A 24,549-nucleotide genomic window follows, 5' to 3' on the forward strand; every position below is an offset into this window, starting at 1 on the left:
GCTGCCTTTGGCTCAGGTCCTGATCCCAGCGAGTCCTGCATGGGGCTCCATGCTCAGCGGGGAGCCTGCTTCTCCCTCTCCCTCTGCCTGCCGCTCTGCCTACTTGTGCTCAATCTCTCTGTCAAATAAACAATCTTTTAAAAAATAAAAATAAAATAAAAAATGTTTTTCTACCCTTTTTCAGGGGGGCGGGGGATTTTGGCAAAATTCTTGAGTGGAACACTTATTCATTTTTAATCTTTCTTCTTTACTAATACAGACACTTAAAATCATACACTTCCAAGTTTTATTGTAGTTGCATCCCCGAAGACTGTAGGGCTTTTATTATTTTCAGTTTTACGTATTTACTACATTTTTTTTCACTTTGACTATTTTCAGTGTTTAAAAATTTTCCAAGCATATAGGATTTTTGTAGGGGAAGAGATTATCCCTGTTATTGACTTCTAATTTTATTATATTGTGATCAGAGATCATCATTTTCATCCTCTTGCTCTTTTGGTATATACTGAGACTAGGTTTAGATTAATATGTGGCTGATTTTTGTAACTATTCCGTGTGTGATTAAACAGAATATGTTTTCTCCGATTTCGGAGTGCAGTGCTCTATACAGCTGTTAGTGGGGCTGTTTGGATTATATGTATTGCTATTTTTTTCTGTTCTGATTATGGAGAGAGATGCATTTAAAAACCTTCCACTCAGGGCTGAAGGGAAAATAAACAAATAAATAAACAAACATTCCACTCTGCCAATTTCTCCTTGTAATTCTACCTGTTTGTTGCATTTGCTGACTCATGGTATATTGCTTATGTGTTCTGTAAGATGTGACAAACTTTTCTCTCTTTTTCTTTGAGAATACTTACTTAGATTGTTTTAAGTGTTCTTTCCAGTCCTCACCTTGGGTCTGGTCTCTGTCCCTGCATGGGCATTTAAAATGCAAGCTGCTCTCTCCTGTCACCTGCTGACCCCACACCCCCATGGCGGTTCTGGCTCTCACAGCTGGGATTTCTCTTTCTGGTTTCCTAGTTCAGTCCTGCATCAGGCTTGTTTTTGTTGTCGTTTATTCACCTCTAGATGTTCTTGATCAGATTCTTCCCCCACCAGTCTAGTCCACCATTTTCTTTTGTAAACTGTCCAGGGATGTACAATGTGAATAATGGGATTACCTCCCAAGCCTTTGGCATTTGTCCCTCCTTCCCCACTGCCAGTGGTCACTGTCCCACCAGTTCTCCGTTGGGATACCTCCCCCAATCCTGACGTGGAGCTACCCGCTTGGGTTTGTTTCACTCAGTTCTTGTCAACCTCCTCCTACCACTGGCACCTTTCCCTCCATCTCTGTCCTCTTTATTCAGAAATGTCAAGTAAGCCTTGGAGGAGCAAGTGATATGTGGTATGTGTTTGGTTAGGCAGAGAAACCATGAAAACACGAAATGTATTTTCTTCCAGTCTTTAGTTCTGGCTGGCTGCAGTTACGGTGGAAACATGCATGTTCTCCCAAGGGCACACAGGCTGTGTATCTGGTACCACAGTCAGGTAGTTGGGGAGCAGTGGGGAAGGACTTACTCTTTTAGTAGTTAGTTGCTTTTAACTGAGTTTTAAAATGCTCATTGTGATTTTTAAATTTTAAAACGGACAGTTCATGGGGCACCTAGCTGGTGCAGACGAGGAGCCAGTGACTCTTGATCTCAGGGTTGAGTCCGAGCCCCACGCTGGGTGTAGAGATTACTTAAAATGAATAAAATTTTAAAAAAATAATAAAATGGACAGTTTACTACATTGCCTTATTCTCTTTATATACCTATTTTTGCATTTTTTTCTAAACCATTTGAGAGCAAGTTGAGGATGTGATGTCCCATTACTCAATACTTCAGTGTATATATTTCCTTAAAATGAAGATCCCCTCCTACATGACCACTATATAACCAATAAAATCAAGAAATCGACACTGATTCAATACTTCATCCAATCCCCAGAATGCTGCATTTTCCAACGACGCCCTTTATGAGTGGTGGATCCAGTCCGGCACCACACATTGGATTTAGTTGCCAAGTCTCTGTAGTTCCCTTCAGTTAGGAACAGTCCTGGCTTTCCGTGACTTCGACGGTTTTGAAGATTTCAGGCCAGTTTCTTTCCGGCATATCTTCAGTTTGAGTGTGTCTGGTATTTCCTCGCGATGAGGTCGTAAAGCCTGAATCTAATCGTGAGGAAATATCAGTCACAGACTCACGACAGCCCCTTCCCAGCTCTGCTTGCCGCCCCCCCGTCCCGCCCCCGGCGCGGGGGCCCAGGACAGGCCGCGTGGGGAGCAACCTGCTTCCAAGTCCGCCACGCGCCTCACCCCTGCGTGCTCGGCTGCGCATGCGCAGAGCTGCAGGGTCTGCGGGCGGACCGCCCCCCCCCGCGGTGTGCAGAGTAAGGGGGCACCTCGGCGCACAAGCTACAGGATGAGGTGCCGCAAGGACCCAGACGAGGCTGGGCAGGACAGACTCCGTTTGTTCCCTTGTCCCTTAGACATTTATGGAGCACCTACTATGCGCCAGTGCTGAGTAACGAGCAGACCAGCACAACCTCTCCCCGCCCCCGTGGAGTTTAGAGCGGGAGACAGAGGAATATGCCAGACTTCCCTGAAGAAGGGGGGGTGTTTGGTCAGACATTTATCGAGAGCACCCCATGACTGAGCGCCCTGCTTCCGCCAGGCCAGCCAGACTGGGGATGGGATGGGGCTGGTCTCTGGATGCGCCAGGCCGGGGATAGGAGCCCATCCCCCTGCAGACGCGCCATAGGAGGCCGTGCGGGAGGAAAAAGGCCGGGGTTCCGACTCCGCTGCCTGCCGTCCCACCCTCGGTGCCATCTCCTCCATCCTGCGCGCCTGGCCGCTGGACCGGTACTTGGAGGGTTCCTGTCAGCCTCCAGACTTCTCCTGACAGAAGCAGCCGGTGGCCTTTGTACATCGCAACCTGCCTGGCTTGGACCTGGAATGTTGTGTCCAACTTCTCCAGAAGCAGCTCCAGCACCAGCTGTAACCCAAGATCCAGAGCTGGAGATGGCTTTGGCACCATTTCTAGCTGCAGACCTACAGTCAGAGCCAACTCGAGCTAGAACAAGCTCCAGCACCAGCTCCAAAGCTAGAGCCAGCCCCAGCCCAGATCCCGTGCTCCCCTACCACCAGCTCCAGAGTTAGGGCCAGCTCTGGTGCCAGCTACAGAGCTACATTCAACTTCAGTGCCAGCTCTAGAGTTGGCCGGCTCCAGATCCAGTGCCATCTCCAAAGCTAGAGTGGGCTCCAATGTCCACTCCAAAGCTAGAGCCTGCCAGCTCCATGACCAGCGGCAGTCCTAGCACAGGCGCTAGTTCCAGTTCCAGAGCTAGAAGTAGCTCTGGCCCCTACTCCAGCACCGGTTCTAGAGCTATAGCTAGCACCAGCACTGGCTCTAGAAACTGCGCCCGAGCTACAGCCTTATTGAGTGTCCGCTTCAGAGCTAGAATAAGCTTCAGCACCAGAGCCAGCTCTAGAACTAGAGCAGGCTCCGGAGCCAGAGCCAGTAAGAGAGCCATTGGCTAGACCGAGCTAGCACCGGCTCCAGCCCCAGCTCTCCACGGGAGCCAGAGCTAGAGTCAGCTGTCGGGTTAGAGCAAGCTTCGGAGGTAAGAGCCAGTTCCTGCACCAGCTGTAGCATCAGCTCCAGCCTCAGTTACAAACCTAGAGCCAGTGCCAGCTCGAGCTAGAAGCAGCGGCAGCACCAGACCCAGCAATGAGTCAGTGCGAGGTCCAGAGCTAGCTGTCGGCTCCAGCACCGGAGCCAGAACCAGAACGAGCTCTCGGGCTTCCGTTGACTATCTGAGCATACTTAAGACCGTTGGTTTAAAGCTTTGGCTAGTAAGAATGTCTAGACTTCTGCACGGATGGTTTCTGTCATTCCCCCCCCCCTTTAAATGGACCATAATCCTGTTTCTTTGTATGATTTGTTTTCGTTGAACACTGGACATTTGAATATAATATGTAACTGGAAACCAGTCCCTCCCCTTCCCCAGAGTTTGCTGTTTTTGATTATTGAAGGCTGCAGACATCTTTTTGGTGACTTTCTCAAACTAGCTTTGCAAGGACTGTCAGCCTTGTCATGTGTGGTCACTTGAAGTCTCTGTTCAGCCAGTATTTTGACAGAGATTTCCTTGAGTACCAGGACCCCAAACAACCAAAACCTCTGTCTCTGTCTTCCCAGACTGATTCCGTGCTGGGGTACTCTTTAACACAGCCAGTTTAGCTCTTTTAACTCTACCTTAGCCTTTACTTCCTGCTTGGACTGAGCCAAGAGACCAGCCAGAAAGGAAAGCTCAGGGTCTTCTCAGGTCTTTTCTGAGCATGCATCCTATCCAGGCCATGCATGTCGCTTTCTAAATTCCCTAGTACATGAGGTCACTTTTGAACACTCTAATGTCCTAAAGAAACTCTCTCCCCAGCATTTCTTTGCAGGCTTTAGGTGGTCTATTGTATGTCTTAAGCATAATCTTTTGCTTCAGGTGGCTACAGGTTTTGTGCACCTTACCAAGTTTTTGAGCAATGCCCAATACTTTTCTGCCCAGTGAGTGAGTTCGAGTCAGGCAAAACAGAGACGAGGACCTTGTGTCAGTCTTCCTAGCCCTAGACAGGTTAGAACAAACACAATCATTGGTTGTATAGTGTCCTTTGATGCACAGAAGCTTTAATTTTGAAGTCCAATGTTTTTCTTTTGTTGCTTGTGCTTTGGGCATCGTATTTAAGAAACCATTGCCAGATCCAAGGTCATGAAGACTGCCTTATGTCTTAAGAGCTATTTAGTCTTAGCTCTTAAATTTAATTTTCATTCATTTTAACTTCTTAACTAACTTAACCTGGTATAAGGTAAGGGCTCATTTTCCTTCGTTTGCATGTGGATATCGTTTTCTAGCCCCATTTGTCAGAGAGACTGGTTTTCCCCATTGAATGGTCTTGGCGCTTGACAAAAATCATTTGACCGTAGACGTATGGGTTTATTTCTGTACTCTTAATTCTATTCCATTGAATGGCATGTCTCTCTTTATACGAATACTGCAATGTTTTGATTACCATAGCTTTGAAGTGATTTTTGAAACCTCAAAGTGTGAGTCCTCCAACTTTGTTCTTTTTCAAGATTGTTTTGCCTATTTGAGATCACTTGCAATTCCATATGAATTTTAGGATCAACTTTCCCATTTCTGCAGAAATAGGCCATTGGGATTTTGATAGGGATTGCATTTAAACTGTAGACCACGTTAGGAAGCATCGCTATGGTAAGCAGACATGTGATGGCGATGACAAAAGATTGCTTTTCTGCTGCATCCCACAGACCTAGGACTCCTCAGGAGAGTGACAAAGGAACAGAATAACGTTTCTATGTCCCATCCACTGGGTCTGTGTAGTTCCCTGAGTGGTAGAATGAGATTTAAGTTTGGGAAATTATTTGCCTGGTTGATTTGGAAACATTTAAAATAAGCATTTTGTCCTTGTTCTATACTGAGGACACATAACTAGACTTCTATGCAGGTGTGTATGGATTCATCCAAAACTCTCAGTAGCCTCCATCTCTGAGATGAATGATGGGCAAAGGCGGGGTCTGCTCCTAAGAACAGCTTTCTCCTGGCAGAGCTTCTGCAAGGGAGAACCCTGGGCATTCAAAACAGAAACAGCACTTGAAACATGTCTGAGGCAGAGGAAAAGCAAATACCAAGACCCCGAGTTAGTCACCAACTCGGTCTCTCAAGTCATCGGCTGGCAGCAGCATCTGCAGGAAGGCTTGGGAGCTCCAGGGTCTAGTGAGGAGGAAGCAGGTCAATAAGGTGATGCTGTCAACAAAAAGGCCGGCGGGAGCTTCAGCTACATTGAAAAAAGTACAGAAATTCAACTATTGAGGGGGTCCTTCCACACCCAGCCCCCACGATTTAACAGACACGTACCCAAGGGGTGGGAGTCAGGGGAATCCTTAATCCTCAGGGAGACAGGTTTCCCCTTAACCTAAGCAAGAGCTCTCTTCAGTTAGAGGGGTCCGAGGATGGGTGGTCTCCAGCGCTTGCTAGCTGTGTTTGACCAGAAGCCAGAAGACCGCTTGGCAGGATGCAGCTGGGAGATTCAAGGATGGGACGGCTCTCGGAGCAGATGCCAACCTTGATGGTCCCTCCAGCCTTGTCAGAGGGTTGGACTCTGGCTACAGGGCTGCCACGGACCTTTGTAGACCTGATATCCTGCAGGCCCCTCAGGAGGCCTCACCGGGGACTTGACCCGCCATCAGACCTGGCTCTCAGCAAGGCACCCGGGTGCGCTGCGCTAGCACCCCGACACGGTGGAGCTGGGGAAGAACAGGCTCCAGGCCTGCGGGCCAGCCAAGCCGCCAGGGGGCGTCACCCTGCAGACAGCACTTCCCCAGGTCCCCACCCCACATCTGGCATCATTTTCAGCGGGGTACCAAGGCAGTAAATAACCTCAAGTCTTAGAGTGAGAAAGTTCCTTCCTGAGCAGTTCCCATTCCAGGTTTCTAACTTTGTTAAGGAGAAAATCCTCACTTGTGTGCCAGTCCGTCTAATTCCCCCCACGACATCCCTTAACCTCCCTTTGTACAGAGAGCGCAAGCCTCAGGCTGACTCTCTGCAGGCACGGTATCAAACTGCCATTTTGTAACCTGGGTTACGGTCACTTTTACAGTTACATTCTAGTTATAGCAAGCGTAAATAAAAAAGAAAACAACAGTTAGGTTTAAGGAGTTAATTGGGACGCCTGGGTGGCTCAGTTGGGTGGGCGTCTGCCTTCGGGGCAGGTCATGATCTCTGGGTTCTGGGATTGAGCCCCGTGTTGGGCTCCCTGCTCAACAGGAGCCTGCTTCTCCCTCTGCCTGCCGCTCCCCCTGCTTGTGCTTTCTCTGTCAAATAAATAAATAAAATCTTAAAAAAAAAGGGGGAGTTAATTTTAAAAATATTAAGTAATTCACAGTACAAGAAGTACAGAGATCTGGCAAAAATCATGAACGTGCTGCACTGACAACTCAACTTTGGGTAACACTGTTCTAGAATAAGGGCTTTGGGCTCAAATCGTTTTCCATCTCAAGTTTCCCGTGCTTTCTGGGTTTTGTCTGTTCCTCTTGTTGTTGCTGTTTCCTCACAAAGATTATTTTTGAAAAATCTCTGACCTTATTTTAGTTGACTAAAGGGAAAGAGATTTATTTTTACCTGGGTTAGGACAAGAAAAACAGAAGAGCCCTAGAGGTTAGTGACTCAGGTACAACCGGCAAAGGGAAAGCGCAGGTGTGGAGTGAAGTGAAAAACCAGGCGCAGAAGTTTCCAGTACAATGGAGAGTGCATCTCCCTTCCCCCCAGGCTCCCAAATACAAGTCTGTGGATTCAATTTAAAAGGTCGCCTTACAGTGGAAAAGAAAGAGAAAGAAGGCTGCAATTTGTAAGAAATGTTTATCTTTTTAAAAAAGTTATAAAAATTAAATATTTGTCGATTAAAGTTAAAAAATCTATTGCTATAAAATCTAATGGATTTAAAAGATTTCTGGATTGTGTGACTTTAAGCCCAATATTCTCTCCACAATGACCCTACATTTCTCACAGATCCCACACTTTCAGGTTTTTCTTTAGAAAACACGATCTGAGGCTGTTCGTAAGCAATCGGCATCCCGAGTGCAGGGAGCTCTGGCTGAGGTGGCAGGAGGCGCCCTGGCAGGACTGGGTGCCCCGCAGCGAGCCGCATCCCAGCCGGGCCCCCCCTGCTGCCAGTGCCCCCTGCACAGGGCCTGGGAGGCGAGCCAGGGGTCTCCCGTGCCCCACAGGCCCTCCCTCCCCCGGTCTCTCCAGGAGAATGCCGATCTGCCCCGAGCTGGGCACTTCTTCCAGGGGCCAGCCACACCCTTGGCTTCACTCCACTTTGATTCTGGTCAGTTCCCATCTTCCTTCTCCGCAGAGTTTCAGAACCAAGGAGTGAAACTGCAAGAGACCAGCACGACGCAGATCAGGCCACGCTGGCCACAGCCAACGGGAGGCCATCCCTCCCCTGCCCTCTCCGCCACCCCCACTCCCCATTTTGAAGGGCCCCTGGCCCTCGTCAGGCCCAGCCTCTGGGCTCTTCCTCCTCCTCAGGCCATCTCTACGAGCTTGGGTACCCTCTCGAGGCTACGTCGGTGTCCCACGCTGATGAACGTCATGCCCAGCTGCTGGCCAATGCGGTAGAGCTCGCTCTCCACCTCCTCGGTCAGGGCACTGGTGGCTTCATCAAGCACTGAGGGCAGAATCCGGCGGGGAGAGATCGGCTCCTGCCCCTGGCCCACCTCTGCCTCGCCTCCAAACCATGCTCACCTCTGTCTGCCTGGGACCCAGGGCGAGGCTGGCTGGAAGCGGCTCTGGCTTACAGGAGCCCTGCCACAGGAAGAGCAGGCCAAAAGAGCAGAGGGCGAGGCTTCACCTGGGAAGCCTTCTACCAGCGGCAGGATGAAATCCCCCGGCTTCCTAGAGTAAGCACCAGCACTTCCTAGAACCGCTCAAACCAGCGCTTCTTAGTTCCCCCAAGGACGCGAGTCCCTGAAGTTCACACCTGCCATCCCTCCGCCAGGCACAGCTGGGGGTGTTGCCCGCTTATTGACGGCAGAGGCTCAGGAGCATAAAATCGCAAGCTTTTTAGGCTGGCTCCAGCTGCTGCCATGGCAGAATGCTCCAGAACGCGTGGTGTAACACATCCCGAGCTGATCTGGGGATGCCAACCTTGCTGCCGCAAGGGTAGAGCCCTGGCATCCTCCCCCGCAGGGACAGAGATGCCCGGCCACGCACAGGGGTGCTCTCCTCCGTGTCTGAACGCCTCCGCGGTTACACGTGAAACACACACACACACACCCCCGTGAGCACACAGTACCGGGCATGCGCACTGCCGGGGCAGACCTCACCTGCATACTTTGGCTGCAGGTAGAAGAGCCGGGCAAAGGAGAGCCTCTGCATCTCTCCTGGGGACAGAACATCATACCTGAGGAATGGGAGTGAAAGGACCGCTAGAGGAAGGAGGATATGGCTTGGCTTTTGCATAGAATGGGGTCTAAGCAAGAAGAGGTTCTTGGGGCAGAGAGGCTGGCCCCGGGGACAGACTGACATCACCCTCCCCTTTCAACCACAGTCCAGCCCATCATGAGATGGGCTGCCCATATGAGGTGAGGCCAAAACGCTGCTCCCGAGGGCATGAACATGCCCCTGATGGGCCAGCAAAAACACCTGGAACCCACCGTGTGGGGGGGAGCTGGCTCTGGAGCACCCGACTCCCTTCTTACCAGTTCCAATCCACCTGCTGGTCCAGACCCTCTGTCCTGGTCACCAAACTGGACTGTAACACACCCAGAGGGAATGCTGTCTGTGAGAGGGCCCATCCCTGCTTCCTGTCACCCCTCCACACACACCTCTGAGGCAGCTACCGCCCTGGCAGGGGCTGTGGGAGCAATCCGCGCCCCGCAGGGAGGACTATCCTATCAACTACACTATTTACATCTGCTAAGCAGACTTAGTTTTATTATCATTTTAAAAGTCGATGCAGAGAATGCACCCCCTGGTTGCTGTACCTGGCCAACCGCTCCCCTCACCACTTTCTACTCCCACTCCCGCGGTCCAGGCTCACACTTCCGGTCCTGGGCCCCAGGCACTATGCCGGCTCTGCTGGACCAGCCCTTGTGGTCAGTGCTACCAGGTGGGCCTGGGCCTCAGCGTCCCTGCCCACACTCACCAGGCCTGCCAGCTCCAAGAACCTCATGATCCTCTCATCATCAGTAGAACCTGCAAAACAGACAAGCCTTCTTCAAGAAGTCAGCTCCTTCTGGGCAGCCAGAAGAGAGGGGGTACATCGTGGAAGGGGGTAGGGCTGGGGGGGCGCCAGAATCTGGGCTAAGGCTCTGCAGTGACAGGGTTATAGCACTTAATACACAAAGGAAGGGCCAGGCGAAGGAAGTAGTCCCTTCCCTTCCTCCAATGGGGGTCTCTCCTCAAGGAGGGGAAGACAGAACAAGATGAGGTCAGGGTACAGACCCCAAAATAGTAAACACTGGAAGGAGAAGAAAACTACCTCAAACCAGCAGCCTCGCTGGAGCCTCTGCCAAAGGGCACTGGCAAGGCCCCAGTCAGGCAGAGCAGGGACAATTTAGATGGGAGGACATGCCCCAAGGAGGCCCAGCTCACCTGAGTCCGGGTAGATTTCCTTCAGGGGATATATCACCTGATAAAACAAAACCACACAGGCCTAAGATGAGGGCCAATGAGAGGCAGTGCGGCACAGAGCCTATCCTCCCCAGGAGGATACAGCCCCAGGAACTGCCAGAGGCCAGGCTCCTCTCCACCTGAGGATGGTAAGGACCACCCCGGCCAAGGGTCCAGTGGGAGAGCCGGGGCCAGCAGACAGTGGGACAGGGTCACTGCAAACGTCAGATGTGTGTCTGAGGGGAAAGAGTCTGTGAGCCTCCTAAGGACACAGCGTCCAGAATCCAACCTTGGTGGCCAACAAATATATGTGGTATTTGGTTTCGGCCCCCACAGGTTAACCTGCCCCCAGGGGCTGCTCTAACTACATGGCCCAATCCACGGAAGTGAGTAAAATGTTCGTAGAACCAGGGAGTTCCTGGGCAGGAGCCATTTACTACCCCACCTTCTGCCCCATAACTTTCTAGAGCTGAAACCTGTCAGACTGCCAGAGGTCTCCGTTAGCCAGAGGTAGGTGCGGGCCCCAGGCTGACCTGCTCCCGAAGGGTCCCATCCGTGAAGAATGGCCTTTGTGGCAGGAACAGCACCCCATGGGGTCCAAAGTCCGTCAGCATCTGCACTGAGCCTGCAGGGCCCACAGAAACCTCCATTTTGAGATCTCCCAGACAAAGTAAGTGCCTCTCATTCCCTCTCCCCAACAAAAAGGCCTGGGTTTTTACACACACGCACGCACATGCACACACCTGCACGCACGCACACGCATCCCACCGGGCCAAGGCTGGCTCAGAGGCAGGGAGGGCTGGCTCTCACCCCGTGTGCTTGCCCAGAGGCCGCCGAGAACCCGGAGCAATGACGTCTTGCCCGTGCCCGTGTTGCCTGTGATGAGCAGGCTCTGCCCCTCAGAGATCTTCAGGCTCAGATCCCTGATTAAGGGTTTATTAGAGGAGGGGGCACAGATGGAGACCCGCTCGAGGAGAAAAGCTGTGTCTGTTGGCTCTGTGACCGGCCACTCTGGGGCCCTGCGGTCAGAAGACGAGGGGAGAGAAGTAGTGTCAGTACCGCTGGGGGGCAGGGTCTTCTCCTCGGGGGTCTCACCTCTGGACAGGGGGGTTATGGGCTGAACTGTGTTCTCAAAATAACAGGCTGAAGTCTCAACCCCTAGTACCTCAGAATGTAACTGCATTTGAAGAGAAAGTATTTAAAGAAATGATGGCGTTAAAATGAGGCCATCAGGGGAGAGCTCTAATCCAATATGGCTGACGGCCTTCTAAGAAGAGGGAGAGACACCAGGGATGCTCCTCCACAGAGAAGAGGCTAGAAAAGGACACGGCGAGAAGACGGCCATCTGCAAGCCAAGGAGAGAGGCCTCAGGAGAAACCAACCCTTGATCTTGGACTTCCAGCCTCCAGAACTGTGCGAAAATAAATGTCTTGGATAAGCAACCCAGTCTGTGGAATTTTGTTACGGCAGCTCGGGCACACGAACACAGAGGTAGGGCCGAGGGCACCTACTTTGTGCCAGGCTGTGCAAAGCCCCGCCGTGACTGATCTTAATCAGCTTTAACACCAACGGATCACAAACATCATCCCCACCTGGCAGAGGGGGAAACCAAGTCAGGCGGCTCAGTAACTCCCTCAGGGTCACGGAGCTGAAGCTGTCTAACCTTAACCCTGGTGGGTGTGCACAGCGCGTGTGACCAGGGCCTGTGACAGGATGGGCGTGGTGGTCGGAAACGGACCTGGAGTTCCTGGCTCTGGCACGGACGCCCCTTTCCCCCGGAGAACAGCACCTCCGGTCTCCTACGGTCGCCGCACCATCTCCCCAGCCCCAGGCCCACAGCTGCACGAAGCCTGAATTCTGAACGGGAGCAACAGTTAAGGCTTTAGTCCCTCGGAAGGGAGTTGCGTGTAGGCCCTGGAACGCAGGCTGTTTCCGTTTTGGAAAGCTTACTCTGTGGCCCCTGTCCAAGCACTTCCCACAGACCGTGACAGCTAATCCTCACAACCATCCTAAGAGGAAGGTTCCATTACTCTTCCCCTCACAGCGATGAAGAAACGGAGACACAGAACAGTTGAGTAATTAGCCCAAGAAAGTGAGGACATGAAACAAATCCTCAGTGCACAGAAAGGCCAGAAACATCACAACGCATGCAAGGAGACATGAGTAAAGGGACGCCTGGGTGGCTCAGTCCGTTGAGTGTCTGCCTTCAGCTCAGGTCACGGTCCCAGGGTCCTGGGATCGAGCCCCGCATCGGGCTCCCTGCTCAGCGGGGAGCCTGCTTCTCCCTCTGCGTCTGCCATGCCCCTCCACTCGTGTTCTCTCTCTCAAATAAATAAATATAATTAAAAAAACAAACAAACACAGGAGACACGAGTAAAGCCACGTGTGAGGGTGAGCGAGGCCTGGGGAACAGAGAACAGGCAGGCCCCGAGGAAAGGGGCAGGCGGCAGGGCTCAGTGGGAGGCAGACCGCTCAGATTTCTGATTTGTCATCTCGGGCCCAGGCAGGAGTGGGCACCGTGCTTCCCGCAGCTGGGGGAAGGTGTAGGTGACAACAGATGCCAGAACAGCACCCCTGCCTGGGAACACCTGTGATGTGCCCAGCACCAGGCAGAGAGGCCTGGCATCTGCTCTGCACAACTCTGCCGCCCGGCTGGGAGAGGGCAGGGCTCCGGGGTGAACCCCAGCTGGGCGCGCCCACCACGGCACTGCCCTGCCAGCCCGGCACCCACCTGTCCATGTCCCACTCGCTCTCGTCCGGGACCTCGCCACCCCGTGACTTCAGGGACATGTCCAGCAGGGTCTCCTGAAGTTCCCCGATTCTGGGCAAGAAGTGAAAACCTGAGGTGGGCCTGGGGGCCCAGATGAACGCACTCCTCCTTCTCTCTCACACCCACTGCCATATGGCTTTTCTGTTCCTTTTTTCATTCGGCTACTTCTCCCAGCGGCACCCGCTTTGCTCAGGACCTGGAGAGGGGCAGGACGCAGCCTCACCTGTGTGTGTAACCAGCCACATCTGAGAACGTGCCGGAGAGGTCGATGAGGCCGGTGAAGCAGCTGATGAGGTAAATGCACACAAAGGCGTTCTGCACGGGACAGCGAGCACTGAGCCCTGGCCTGGACTCCGAGGCGCCGGGCCGAGGGCAGAGGGGACGGCATGAGGGGTCACCAGGAGGGAGCTTCACCTTGCTGACCAGAGTGCTGAGCTCTGTGGGGCTCAGGTCTCCATAGACACCACTGAAAATAGGGATGGCGATCACCACGTAACTCAGGATGCTGCCCAGATAGTCGAATGTGTTGACACCAACTGCAGAAGGCAGAAACACCGAGGGTAAGAGACCCAGGAAGCACCGATGTGCTCTGAGGGAAGAGGAAGCCAAGTAGGACCAAGCTATTCCCCGGAGCCTCGTTCTCCCGAGGACACTCGTGGCAAAGACAGTGGCTCCCCGTGGTGAATTCCTTCATCACGGCAAACTGACTAGTGCAGAGAGAAAGCGAGGAGGTTCGGGGAGGGAAGGAGACGATCCCGCTCCCGGGGTTCCCGCCTCCCCGGGCTCCCTTCACCTACGGTAAAGCCACAGCTCCTTGGACATCAGCTCCCTCTGGGTCTGAAGGAGTCTCTGCAGCCTGCGGTCTGTCCTCACATGCTCCACGTGCCCAGCTCTGACGAGAAAGGCTGGGATGTTGATGGGGCCTGGAAAGCCTCAGCCGGGCCGGGGGACCCTCTAGCCCTCATCACACTCTCCTTTGGGGACCAAGCCTATATCCAAATGGTCTTCATCTCAGACCCTTTCTGCCACTAGCATCCATTCACTGCTTCATGTACTCAGCACAGTATCGTCTGGGGAAAGAACATGAACTCTAGATTGGGCAGATCTGGCTCAAATCCTGGCTCTGGCCAATTCCTAGCTGGGTGACTAATGTTACTTAAGCCTCAGAGTCTCGGTGTCTTCTTCGGTAAAATGGGGCTAATCATACCTACAAAATAAGTTAGAGAATTTCTAAATAGAAAGTGCCAGGCAGAAGAGGGACCCTTAAAAAATAACAGCTGTTATTATTAAGCGACTATACAAAGAGCAGTTGCTGGGTGGCAGGCTCTGTGCTAGTTAGCCAGTGAGATAAACAAGGGGATAAAATAGTCCCTGTCCTCGAGCTCCCAGTTTAGGGGGGCAGGCAGACGCACTGCATTCTTCCCCTGGCACATTAGAGGGACAGAGAAGCCAGGAAAGAACCCATCTAGAGCTCCAAGAACAAACCTGCGTTCCCCAGAGCCCAGAACTTCACGAGAGGCTGCAGAATCCAAAAGCACTTAGCACAGGCCCAGCCCTACGGCCACACAACCAAACCCCACCTCATAGATTCCTAGTATTCTTGGCGCCCTCAAGTGGTGGCAGCTGCAAAATGCAGCAAAGACAGACAAGTGCAAAGGTCCCAGGGTTATTAGATCCAGGTGATCCAAGAGCAGTTTCCACTCCTTAAACACACACCTCTGGGGCCTGAGTTATCTCTCTGGGGCCAAACAATGACTCCAGAGGTCCCACAGAAGGCAGGGCCCAGGGACCTATCCTGACCCTGAGGGAAGGCAGGAGATTTCACAATGCTGCTATCAGGAGATCAGACACTTTGTTCCACTTGGACAGTGTTTGTGGGGAGCAGGTCTCCTGATCTCCTGAGGCCTCCTTTCCCTCCCATCCTAAGAGACAAAGGATCAGTCTTGGAGACTTTGACCGGCCATCAGCACTGGCAGAAAGCCATCTCGTAGATGGAAAAACAGAGGCAGAGGCAATGGCTTATAATCATCACCAAGACGAGAATCATTCACTCGTTTCATTCTTGGAACAAATTTAGGCCCCCTGCTGGGTCACTAGAAGGAACAACCAGCTTCAGAAGCAAATCCCTGGACCTAAGGATGAGGCAGACTAGGACAGTGAGAGACATGGGGTGAGGGTCATAGCCAAGTGTAAGGATGCTCAGCCCCAGGGTTCGGTGATGGTGGGCAGGCCGTACAATTCGTCTTTCCTTTTCTGCCATCTCCACTATCAGCTCTGATGAGGCAGAAGGAAACGATGCCCACCTGACTCACCTGAAAAAAGCAGCAGGCTCAGCATTCACCCGGATCTGCATGTGCTTGAACCTGGGCAGACCAAAGGCAAATGTGTGCTGACAACGGGCAGTACTGGCCCTTCTCCTTTCTCTAGCCTGGACCAGGAAGATCTCCAGATGAAGAGGAACCTGGCTCCACCTCAAAAAGGCCCAGCCCTTCCCTGAGCTGTCACAGGGCCTGGGTGGGGTGGCAGGAGCCCTGCAGACAGGACGACCCCTCACCTCCCCAGAGGACAGGTGCATTCCTGCCCACGCCACCTCCTCCCAGGGCCCAACCTGAAGTAGGAGGCCAAGAAGCACAGTGCAGGGGCTGGATCTATTGGCTGAGCCAAAACAGGAAGGTTGAAACAGAAGCACATGAGAAGACCAAGGGATGATGATGGCCAACCAGACACCGTTCTCGCTGCTTCTCACCTAGAATCTCAATAATGCTCCTCACAATCCCCTCTGCAGGCAACAGTACCATCCCCATTTTAGAGATGGGAAAACTGAAGTTTAGGGAGGTTCAACACCTCACCCAAGAGCACATGGCTAGTAACTAGCACAGGCTGGGACTCGAATGAGGCTGCCTCACTCGAGATCCCATTCCTTAACCATTATGCTCGGCCCAGAACCTCAAGCAAGGGAGACATACCTGAAATCCCCCTCCAGCTTCTCCTGCTGCACCAGCTTTGCCACAATGGGCCCCATCAACATTTTGTTCACAAGGGTTCCCAGGATGAAATACCCGAAGATGCTCGCAGGCCCAAGCCAGCCTGTGCTGGAAGGCAGAGAGAGGGAGGGTGGGGGGTGTCACATATCCCCGCAGGCCTCAGCCCTGCTTCTTGCTCTTTCAAGCAGCCCTCGTCCAATCTCAGCCAGCAGTCCTGTGGGACCTCTGCTCCTTTGTGGGGGCAGCAGGCACCTGGTCCAGGTTGTCAGATACCAGGACCCCTGTGACACTGAAACGCCACATGTCCAAAGGGCAGGGGCCCAAGCACAGGACACAGGAAGCCTTCCTGGGCTGCAGGCAGGAGGGAGGAAGACCAGCCTCTTCTGGACCCTGACCTGGGGGAGCTCGTGTAAGTGAGGGACCTTGGGGGGAAACACCTGGGGGGTGGGGGAGGAGAGGCTTCACCTTTGGAAGCACTGGTAGGTGTAGTAGATGAGGGTGAAGGGGGAGATGATCAGCTTGCTGGCCATGCTGCTGAGCTGTCGGCAGAATCGTTCCACATCCTGGCTGATGCGTTGGTCCCTGGAGCCAACAACAGAGCAAGTGGACCAGGGAGCGGGGCGCGAAGGGTGGAGCGAGCTGAGAGGTTACCTCTTACTCTGACCTTGCCTTTCAGCACCGTTAGCCACGATCCCGGGGGAAGATGGACCCCGACAAGTGCTGCTTTTCCTAGAGGCACTAAGACCTTTAGGACCTTTAAACAGGGTTCTGAAGAGTTGCTTCTTAGGGTGCCTCAGTTTACCCCTCTGGAAAAGTAGCAAATCAAAGGGCCAGTACCCAGGGGTCCTGAGCCAGTTCTGAGTAGCACCAGAGAATGACCCGAGGGTAGAAGAGCTGAGTTTCTGGATGGGCCAGAAAGCTACGCCCTCTCTCTGGCTCCTCCCAATCTCTTCTGCGAACCTGAGCCTGCCCCCATTTTAGCTATCTGGCTGCAGAAGCTTCATATGGGTTGAGTCATGGAGAAGCCTAGAAGATAAGAGGCAACAGGAATCCCAAGAATCTTTGCCACAAAGCTCAGCTTGAGCTGACAAAAGGTCACCGCAGGCAAAAAAGTGCGTGGGGGTGGTGAGTGGAGAGGGAATGAGTGTGAGGAGAGACCCCGTATGTCCCACTGCACTACTGGGGCCACACTGACTCCCATTTCCAATGAGAGACATGACTTTGGACAAGTCACTTGCATTCTCTGGGCCTCAGTTTCCTCACCTGTAAAATAACCAGCGCTAACTCACACTGGGACATTTGCTGTGTGCCAGGCACCGCACATGTGCATTGCATGAATATCCTTTGAGATACTGAGATAGGAACTATCATCCCCATTTTCCAGAAAGGGAACCTGAGGCTCAGTGAACGAAGGCCTGTCAACTGGGAGGTGACAGAATGAAGATCTGAATCTTACACTGAGTCCTGGGCAGCAATAATTTTTTACTGCTGAAAATCCAAGAGCTGGTTTGCGAGCAAGGACACTTTCTTCAGAGGGTGCCTGGCTGGGAAGCACAGGATATAAAATGGACAAAAGGGAGCCGCTCCTATCTTTTAGTGCCCTATTCTCAGCCCCGCAGCTGCTCGGGGGTTCCTCCACGGAGTCCCCTTCCCCCATGGTGCTTATCAACATTTGCGGAGAACTGTGGATGATCTCAAAGGGCCCACCGCAGGGACTCTCCAGGGCCGAGCCAGACTGACAGAACCCTGCAGAGGGTGGGGAGGACAGAGAGGGGGCACCTACGGGTTATCGACGTCATCCCGCAACACGTTAAGGGTGTAGTACACGCGGCCTTGGAAGTAGAAGCGGTGAAGGTGCTCGGTGAGGTCCTTTCTCCAGCTCACATACAGCAGGTTGCAGGTGAACTGGTCAAAGCTCTTCAGCTGTGCAGTGGGGAAGCGAGAGGAAGTGAGGGAGAGGGAGAGATGGTTTCTGCACATCTCAGCAAGGAGCTCGGGGCTGGCAGAGTGCATCTGCTGACTGGTCCCAGCCCACTCTGCTTAAGTCTCTGTCCACTCAGCACTTCTGGGTTAAAGTGTCAAGTCAGGGGATTCTTCCCTCCCTCCCTCCCTCCCCGCCATGCTCATTCCGTCACCAAGCACAGGCCTCTGGCCCCTTTCTGTTGTACTGTCTTATCCTGAGAGCAGGTGAGCTTCCGGAGATTGGGGATGATATCTTCTATGCCATTTATGTTCTCACTTTTCTGTTCCCCAAAACTTGGAACAGAGTTCTGTATACATAGGTGTTTACCACCAGAAGACCCATCCAAAGTGCCCAAGTGTGATGAGAAGGGGATTCCCCAAGAAAACAGGCCATGCAGGCAGGCAGAGCATTAGGCTTGAGTCCCAGCGGAGGCCTGACTCATTGTTCACCACCGATGGAGCAGCTCCATGCTCAGTCCAAGGCGGTGACAATGAGCTCGGTCTAACAAGGCAACAATTACAAGGGCGTGAGGAGTGTCACAGCAGAGGTTAACTCAGAGTATTAGTTAAGCAGAGAGGAGGGCAGAGTTTGGTGGAGGAAACATGAAGAAGGTTAAGGAGGACTTGAAGAAAGTGACAACAGCAGAACTTGAAAAGTGAGCAGGCATTAACCAAGTGAACCAGGGTGGGGAAGGAAGCCATTCTGCAGGAAAGCAGCAGGTGCAAAGGCTGAGAGGTGTGACACGGTGCCAGGCTGAACCGGGGCCTCAGCCCCACAGAGAAGCAATAGCCCCCTGGCTGCTGATCCCAGTCTTCAAATGCTTGGGAGTTCCGTGAAGCAAGAGTAATGGGAATGGAAGGGACAAGATCATTTCTGCTAAACACTGACTTAAACCAGAACCTCATGGCCAAGTCCTGGGAGCCTGAAACATCCCAGGGATTGGGCCCAATAACAAGATCAATGCCCTTCTGACCTCCAGTTCCAAGAAAGGGAGGGAACACACACCCACAGCTCGATTCCTGCTTCCTGGTGACTAAGTCCCAGTGGGCACTGTGCTTACACTAGGCTGGAGAGGAAGAGAAACACAGGGAGACCTTACCATGGAGTTGAGAACGATGAGCACCACAGCCAGGAATGTCAGGGTCTTAAACCCATCCAAGTCTTTGTTTCCCAGGACCCCATAGTACTGACTGGGGATCAAGCCAACCTGGTAGATCACCAGTTGTTCTGGGGTGGGGAGAGGGGTCCGAAGTCAGTGGTGAAGGGGGAGAAAACAAGGAGTCTTCCCCTTGAGTCCTTGCCTTATCAACTCCCCAGACAGAAGGGACCCCAAACCAAGGCTGCCCTCCCCCTGTAGCCTGGGCTCACTCACTCACTCAGTAGGGCGACACACAACAGGGTCAGGAACATCAAGGCATTCTGTGATGACCAGGAGGGAAACAAAACCTTCTGTATCTGCAGGAACCGCTGAAGAAATTGCAGATCTAACCTGGGCCTGAAGAAGAGACACAGGAGAAGTCGAGAGAACCCTAAGAGGGCAGTTAAGCCTTACAGAGCAGTTACCAAGTTGATCTACACTGTTCTGGGGAGGGGTCCAGGCCATGCAGGAAGAATGGCTTACCGATGCTGAAGGCAGTAGGCTGGGAACAGACGGGGGAGAGAAAGGAATTTCTTTAAGCTGGTAAATGCTATAAAAGGTAATTTACCAAAAATTTACAGCAAAAAAAACCCAAAAAAAACCATAGTTAATCAAGAAACTTTAGCCACATCCTCTTCATGGTCACAAACATGACAAGAAAGCCCATCAAGGATTTTAACGTCCTGGCTAAATCAATAAAGCAAGAAAAATAAATGAGGTAAAAGAATTAAAAGGGAAGAGATTATATTGTCTTTATTTGCAGATAATGTGATCATTTACACAGCAAACAGCAAATCAATAGACAAATGCTGGAAGTAAAAGGAGTTCAGCTAGATATAGGGTTAACATACAAATATCAACAGTGTTCTATACCAACAATAACCAACTGGAAAATATAAAGAAAATAAGAGGTCACTTACAAAAGAAAAGCACTAAAACAACTGTAAAACATGGGCGCCTGGGTGGCTCAGATGACTGAGCGTCTGCCTTCAGCTCGGGTTGTGATCCCGGGGTCCTGGGATTGAGTCCCGCATCGGGCTCCCCGCTCGGTGGGAAGCCTGCTTCTCCCTCTGCCTCCCTCTCTCTGTCTCTTATGAATAAATAAATAAAATCTTAAAAAACAAAACTGTAAAACATCCAGGAATTAACTTTTAAAAAGAATGTATAAGACATTTTTTTTTTTTAAGTAGGCCCCCAAGCCCAGCATAGAGCCCAATGTGGGGCTTGAGCTCACAGCCCTGAGATCGAGATCTGAGCTGAGATCAAGAGTCAGAGGCTTAACTGACTGAGCCACCCAGGTGTCCCACATTTTTTTTAAGATTTTATTTTTAGGGGTGCCTAAATATGCGCCCCTAAATTTAATTTAATCTGTGGCACTACGACCCTAGACTGAACCACCGAGGCACCCCAAAAGATTTTATTTTTAAGTAATCTCTCCACCCATCGTGGGGTTCAAACTTACAACCCCAAGATCAAGAGTTGCAAGCTCTACCGACTGAGCGAGCCAGTCGCCCCAGGATGAGACATTTTAAAAGAAAAACGAAAGCTCTATTATAGGATGTGAAAGACTTAAATAGAGCTGGCATGACTTAACATTATAAAGACCTCATTTCTAACAAAAGTAGTCTATAAATTCAATATAATACCAATCACAAGCAGAACTTCTCTGAGGAACTTTATATGGAAATACAAAGGCCCATGAACAGCTGAGGGCAACTGTGAAAAATAGGAAAGGAGGAATTGGAGACCCAAACCATCAGTTATTAAGACAAATCAGGGGCGCCTGGGCGGCTCACTCGGTTGGGCATCCGACTCTTGATTTCGGCTCAGGTTTTTTTTTTTTTTTAAGATTTTATTTATTTATTTGACAGAGAGAGAGACACAGCGAGAGAGGGAACACAAGCAGGGGGAGTGGGAGAGGGAGAAGCAGGCTTCCTGCGGAGCAGGGAGCCCGATGCGGGGCTTGATCCCGGGATTCCAGGATGACGACCTGTCGGCTCAGGTTTTGATCTCAGAGTCGTGAGACTGAGTCCTGTGTCAGACTCCATGCTGAGCGTGGAGTCTGCTTAAAATTCTCTCTCTTCCTCTCCCTCTAACCCAACCTCGCGCGTGCTCACACACCCTTCTCTCTCTCAAAGAAAAAGAAAAAAGACAAATCATAATGCAGGGCTGTGGTTTTGTTTTTTTTTTGAAGATTTTATTTATTTATTTGAGAGAGAGACACAGCAAGAGAGGGAACACAAGCAGGGGGAGCGGGAGAGGGAGAAGCAGGCTTCCTGTCGAGCAGGGAGCCCGATGCGGGGCTTGATCCCAGGACCCTGGGATCATGACCTGAGCCGAAGGCAGATGCTTAACGACTGAGCCACCCAGGTGCCCCAAAACTGTGTTTTAATGTAGAAACAAAAAGACCAACGGGACAGAGACCAAAAAGAAAAAATAGACCTATGTTTACATGGGCACATGATAGAGGTTATATCACAAGAAAGGTCATAGTAATACTAACAGTTGTCAACACTTATTAAGCACATACTATGTGCCCAGGACTGTTCTACACGTGTTTTACATGTATTAATTCATTTGGTTGTCACAACCTTAAGAGATGGAGACTATATCCTATTTATGGATGAGGAACTGAAGCAAAAGAGGTTAAGTAACTTGCCCTGTCACCCACCTGGTAAGTGGCAGCCTCAGGGTTCAGACAAGGGCAGCCTAGGTCCAAGAATCTGAGCTCTTAATGATTTTTAATTTTTTTTTGAAAGATTTTATTTATTTATTTGACAGAGAGAGACACAGCGAGAGAGGGAACACAAGCAGGGGGAGTGAGGGAGGGAGAAGCAGGCTCCCCGCTGAGCAGGGAGTCCGATGTGGGGCTTGATCCCAGGACCCTGGGATCATGACCTGAGCTGAAGGCAGGTGGATGCTTAACGACTGAGCCACCCAGGCACCCCTCCAATTTTTAATTATTAATTCATTAGTTATTAATTGAAAATGGTGAAGGAAAATTAAGGTCATTACCTCAAATCACTTAGATAAAATTTTAAAACTCCAAATGGATTAAAAATCTAATGTGAAATTCTATTTAGTTAATAGAAGGAAAGGAAGAAGAATATCTTAATGAAGATATAGTGGGAAGATATTCCTCAAATAAGACCCCAAACCCACAAATTTTGATAAAGGGGAAAACTAATGGACTTAATTTATTTTTGCTCAATACAGTGCCATAGATTAAATTAAAAGAACTGTGGAAGGTATGTGAAGAGTGTAAAACCAACAAGACATTAAAATCTAGAGCATACAAGGAATTCCTGCAAGTCAGGAAGATAGGAAATCCATGGAAAGTGGGAAAAGGATACAACTAGGCTATTCAGAAAAGGGGAAACCCAAATGCTTAATACATGAAAACACAATGGGATGCCACCTTACAACCCATCAGATTGATAAACATCAGAAAACCAAACAATACCAAACATTCCAGGGATGTGGGGAAGCCAGAACCTTTATGCAATGCTGTTGGGAAGTATAAACTCATGTGCCCATTCCAGAAAACAATTCCGCAGAATTAGTTATGATCTAGCATCCTACCCTGGGGTGGGTAATCCAGAAAAATATTACCCATATTCACAAGGAGACAAGCTCCAGTATATTTGAGGTGGTTAAAAACTGGAAGCATTCTAAGTGTCCATCACTTGGGGAATATATAGGTAAAATGCGGTCCGAAGTACGTAGGGTAGTATTATGCAGCCTTCAGAAACTATATTACCGGGCACGTGGGTGGCTCAGTTGGTTAAGCGACTGCCTTCGGCTCAGGTCGTGATCCTGGAGTCACTGGATCGAGTCCCGTATGGGGCTCCCTGCTCGGCAGGGAGTCTGCTTCTCCCTCTGACCCTCCCCCCTCTCATGTGCTCTCTCTCTCATTCTCTCTCTCTCAAATATATAAATAAAATCTTAAAAAAAAAAAAAAAAGAGCGCGCCTAGGTGGCTCAGCTGGTTAAGCAACTGCCTTCGGCTCAGGTCATGATCCTGGAGTCCCGGCATCGAGTCCCGCATCGGGCTCCCTGCTCAGCGGGGAGTCTGCTTCTCCCTCTCCCACTCCCCCCTCTTGTGCTCTCTCTCTCTCTCTCTCAAATAAATAAATAAAATCTTTAAAAAAAAAAAAAGAAAAAAAGAAACTAGATTACTACTGAATGTATGATCTCAAAAACACAACGTTGAGTAAAAAGGTTTTTTTAAAAAAATCACAGCATATTATCATTTATAGGAATTCAAAAACCACCATCTTTCAAGGTAAGAGACACGCAAACTTATGTAAACTGGGCTGTACACTCTTTTAATACACCAGAGTGGGGGCCTGAGAAGGGGGGTGAAATGGGATTGAGAACAAGGAACATAATAAAGTAAAACACAAGAGGGGCCTTGCACTGGACCACAGCGTGCCAAGAACTGAGGACGATTAACTCAATTCTGTGCACTTGGACGTTCTTGGGGGGGGGGGGGGAGGATCCCACAGCCAGAGTGCTGGAGGCTGCCTCGGATCGCGGGAGGGTGGGCGCCCCTTCAGAGCTCCTCTTTCGCTGGGGCCGGGGCTCTTCAAGCCACACAGCCCCGGGGAGGGCACCCAGAGGCCCGGCTCTCTTCCCCACCGCCCTGCTCACCTGGCGCCAGCCCCGGCCGCGGCCACCGGGACCGCCATGTGCCGGCTTCCACCCTCCTCGCCCCGCTGCCCCGGAGTCGGCTGCGGGAAGAGTCCAAGGAGCACTAGGTCAGCCTAAGAGGGCGGGCCCACGGTGACCACAGAGCGGGGCGGATAGAGAGGAAGGCGCCGGGCGACGAGGCCGCTCCCGGAAGCGACCCACCCCTCGAAAAGAACCAAAGAGTGCTGAGTGTTACATTTGTCGACCGGGCGCCTACAGCGCCCCCTGCTGGATCTGGGAGATTTCCTATTTGACAAGAACAGCCGAAAAATGTGACTATTTTATGACAAATATTTTAGACTCGGAATATAGATGTTTCATACATTCTCCCACAGAAGCCAGAGTGATCTTTTAATAACATAAATCATGCTTCCGGATTGTTTCCATGGCGTAAGTGATGGCGCCCTCCCCTTAAATCTTCGTTGAGTGGCTAGTGTTTCCATCTCAGGGTCTTTGCAAGTGCAGTTGTCCTGGCTGGGAGCTTTCCCATGGATGGCTTGCTCTCAAAATTAGTTCAAATGTCACCTGGTCAGCCTACCTAGAATATGCCATCCTGCCCACATCATTTCCTATTGTATTACCCTTCCTTCCTCCTTCCCTCCCTTCCTTCCTTCCCTCCTCCCTCCCTTCCTTCCTTCCTCCCTCCCTTCCTTCCTTCTCTCTACACCCAGTGTGGGGCTCGAGCTCAGGACCCCAAGATCAAGAGTTGCATGCTCCGGCACCTGGGTGGCTCAGTGGGTTAAGCGTCTGCCCCTGACCACCCCCCCCCCCCATCCCAGGGGCCTGGGATGGAGTAC

General features: G+C 51.3%; 1 protein-coding gene across 18 annotated transcripts; it reads right to left on the bottom strand.

Annotated features, from left to right (window-relative positions):
• Positions 1–7,427: 7,427 nt before the first annotated feature.
• Positions 7,428–23,902, bottom strand: ABCD4 (ATP binding cassette subfamily D member 4). Of its 18 annotated transcripts, none has more exons than XM_078053950.1 (20): positions 23,714–23,896; positions 19,300–19,418; positions 19,023–19,150; positions 17,744–17,883; positions 16,426–16,542; positions 15,943–16,068; positions 15,292–15,339; positions 13,774–13,872; positions 13,391–13,512; positions 13,200–13,291; positions 12,938–13,027; positions 11,945–12,063; positions 11,017–11,225; positions 10,740–10,831; positions 10,189–10,225; positions 9,740–9,789; positions 9,294–9,346; positions 8,919–8,995; positions 8,145–8,260; positions 7,756–7,968 (listed from the first exon to the last, which is right to left on the bottom strand). In XM_078053950.1, the coding sequence occupies exons 1-20, from the start codon at positions 23,749–23,751 to the stop codon at positions 7,900–7,902; spliced, it is 1,941 nt and encodes a 646-aa protein (XP_077910076.1). In that variant the 5' UTR covers positions 23,752–23,896; the 3' UTR covers positions 7,756–7,899. The 18 variants fall into 18 exon arrangements, 15 of the variants coding, with proteins under 15 accessions (XP_077910070.1, XP_077910071.1, XP_077910074.1 ...); XR_013440780.1 differs by having other exon boundaries at positions 7,949–7,968; positions 8,919–8,975; positions 23,714–23,899; XM_078053951.1 differs by lacking the exon at positions 7,756–7,968 and adding an exon at positions 8,338–8,397 and having other exon boundaries at positions 8,919–8,975; positions 23,714–23,900.
• Positions 23,903–24,549: the final 647 nt, after the last annotated feature.

Source organism: Halichoerus grypus, chromosome 8 (genome assembly GCF_964656455.1).
Source record: "Halichoerus grypus chromosome 8, mHalGry1.hap1.1, whole genome shotgun sequence".
Taxonomy (NCBI): Eukaryota; Metazoa; Chordata; class Mammalia; order Carnivora; family Phocidae; genus Halichoerus; species Halichoerus grypus.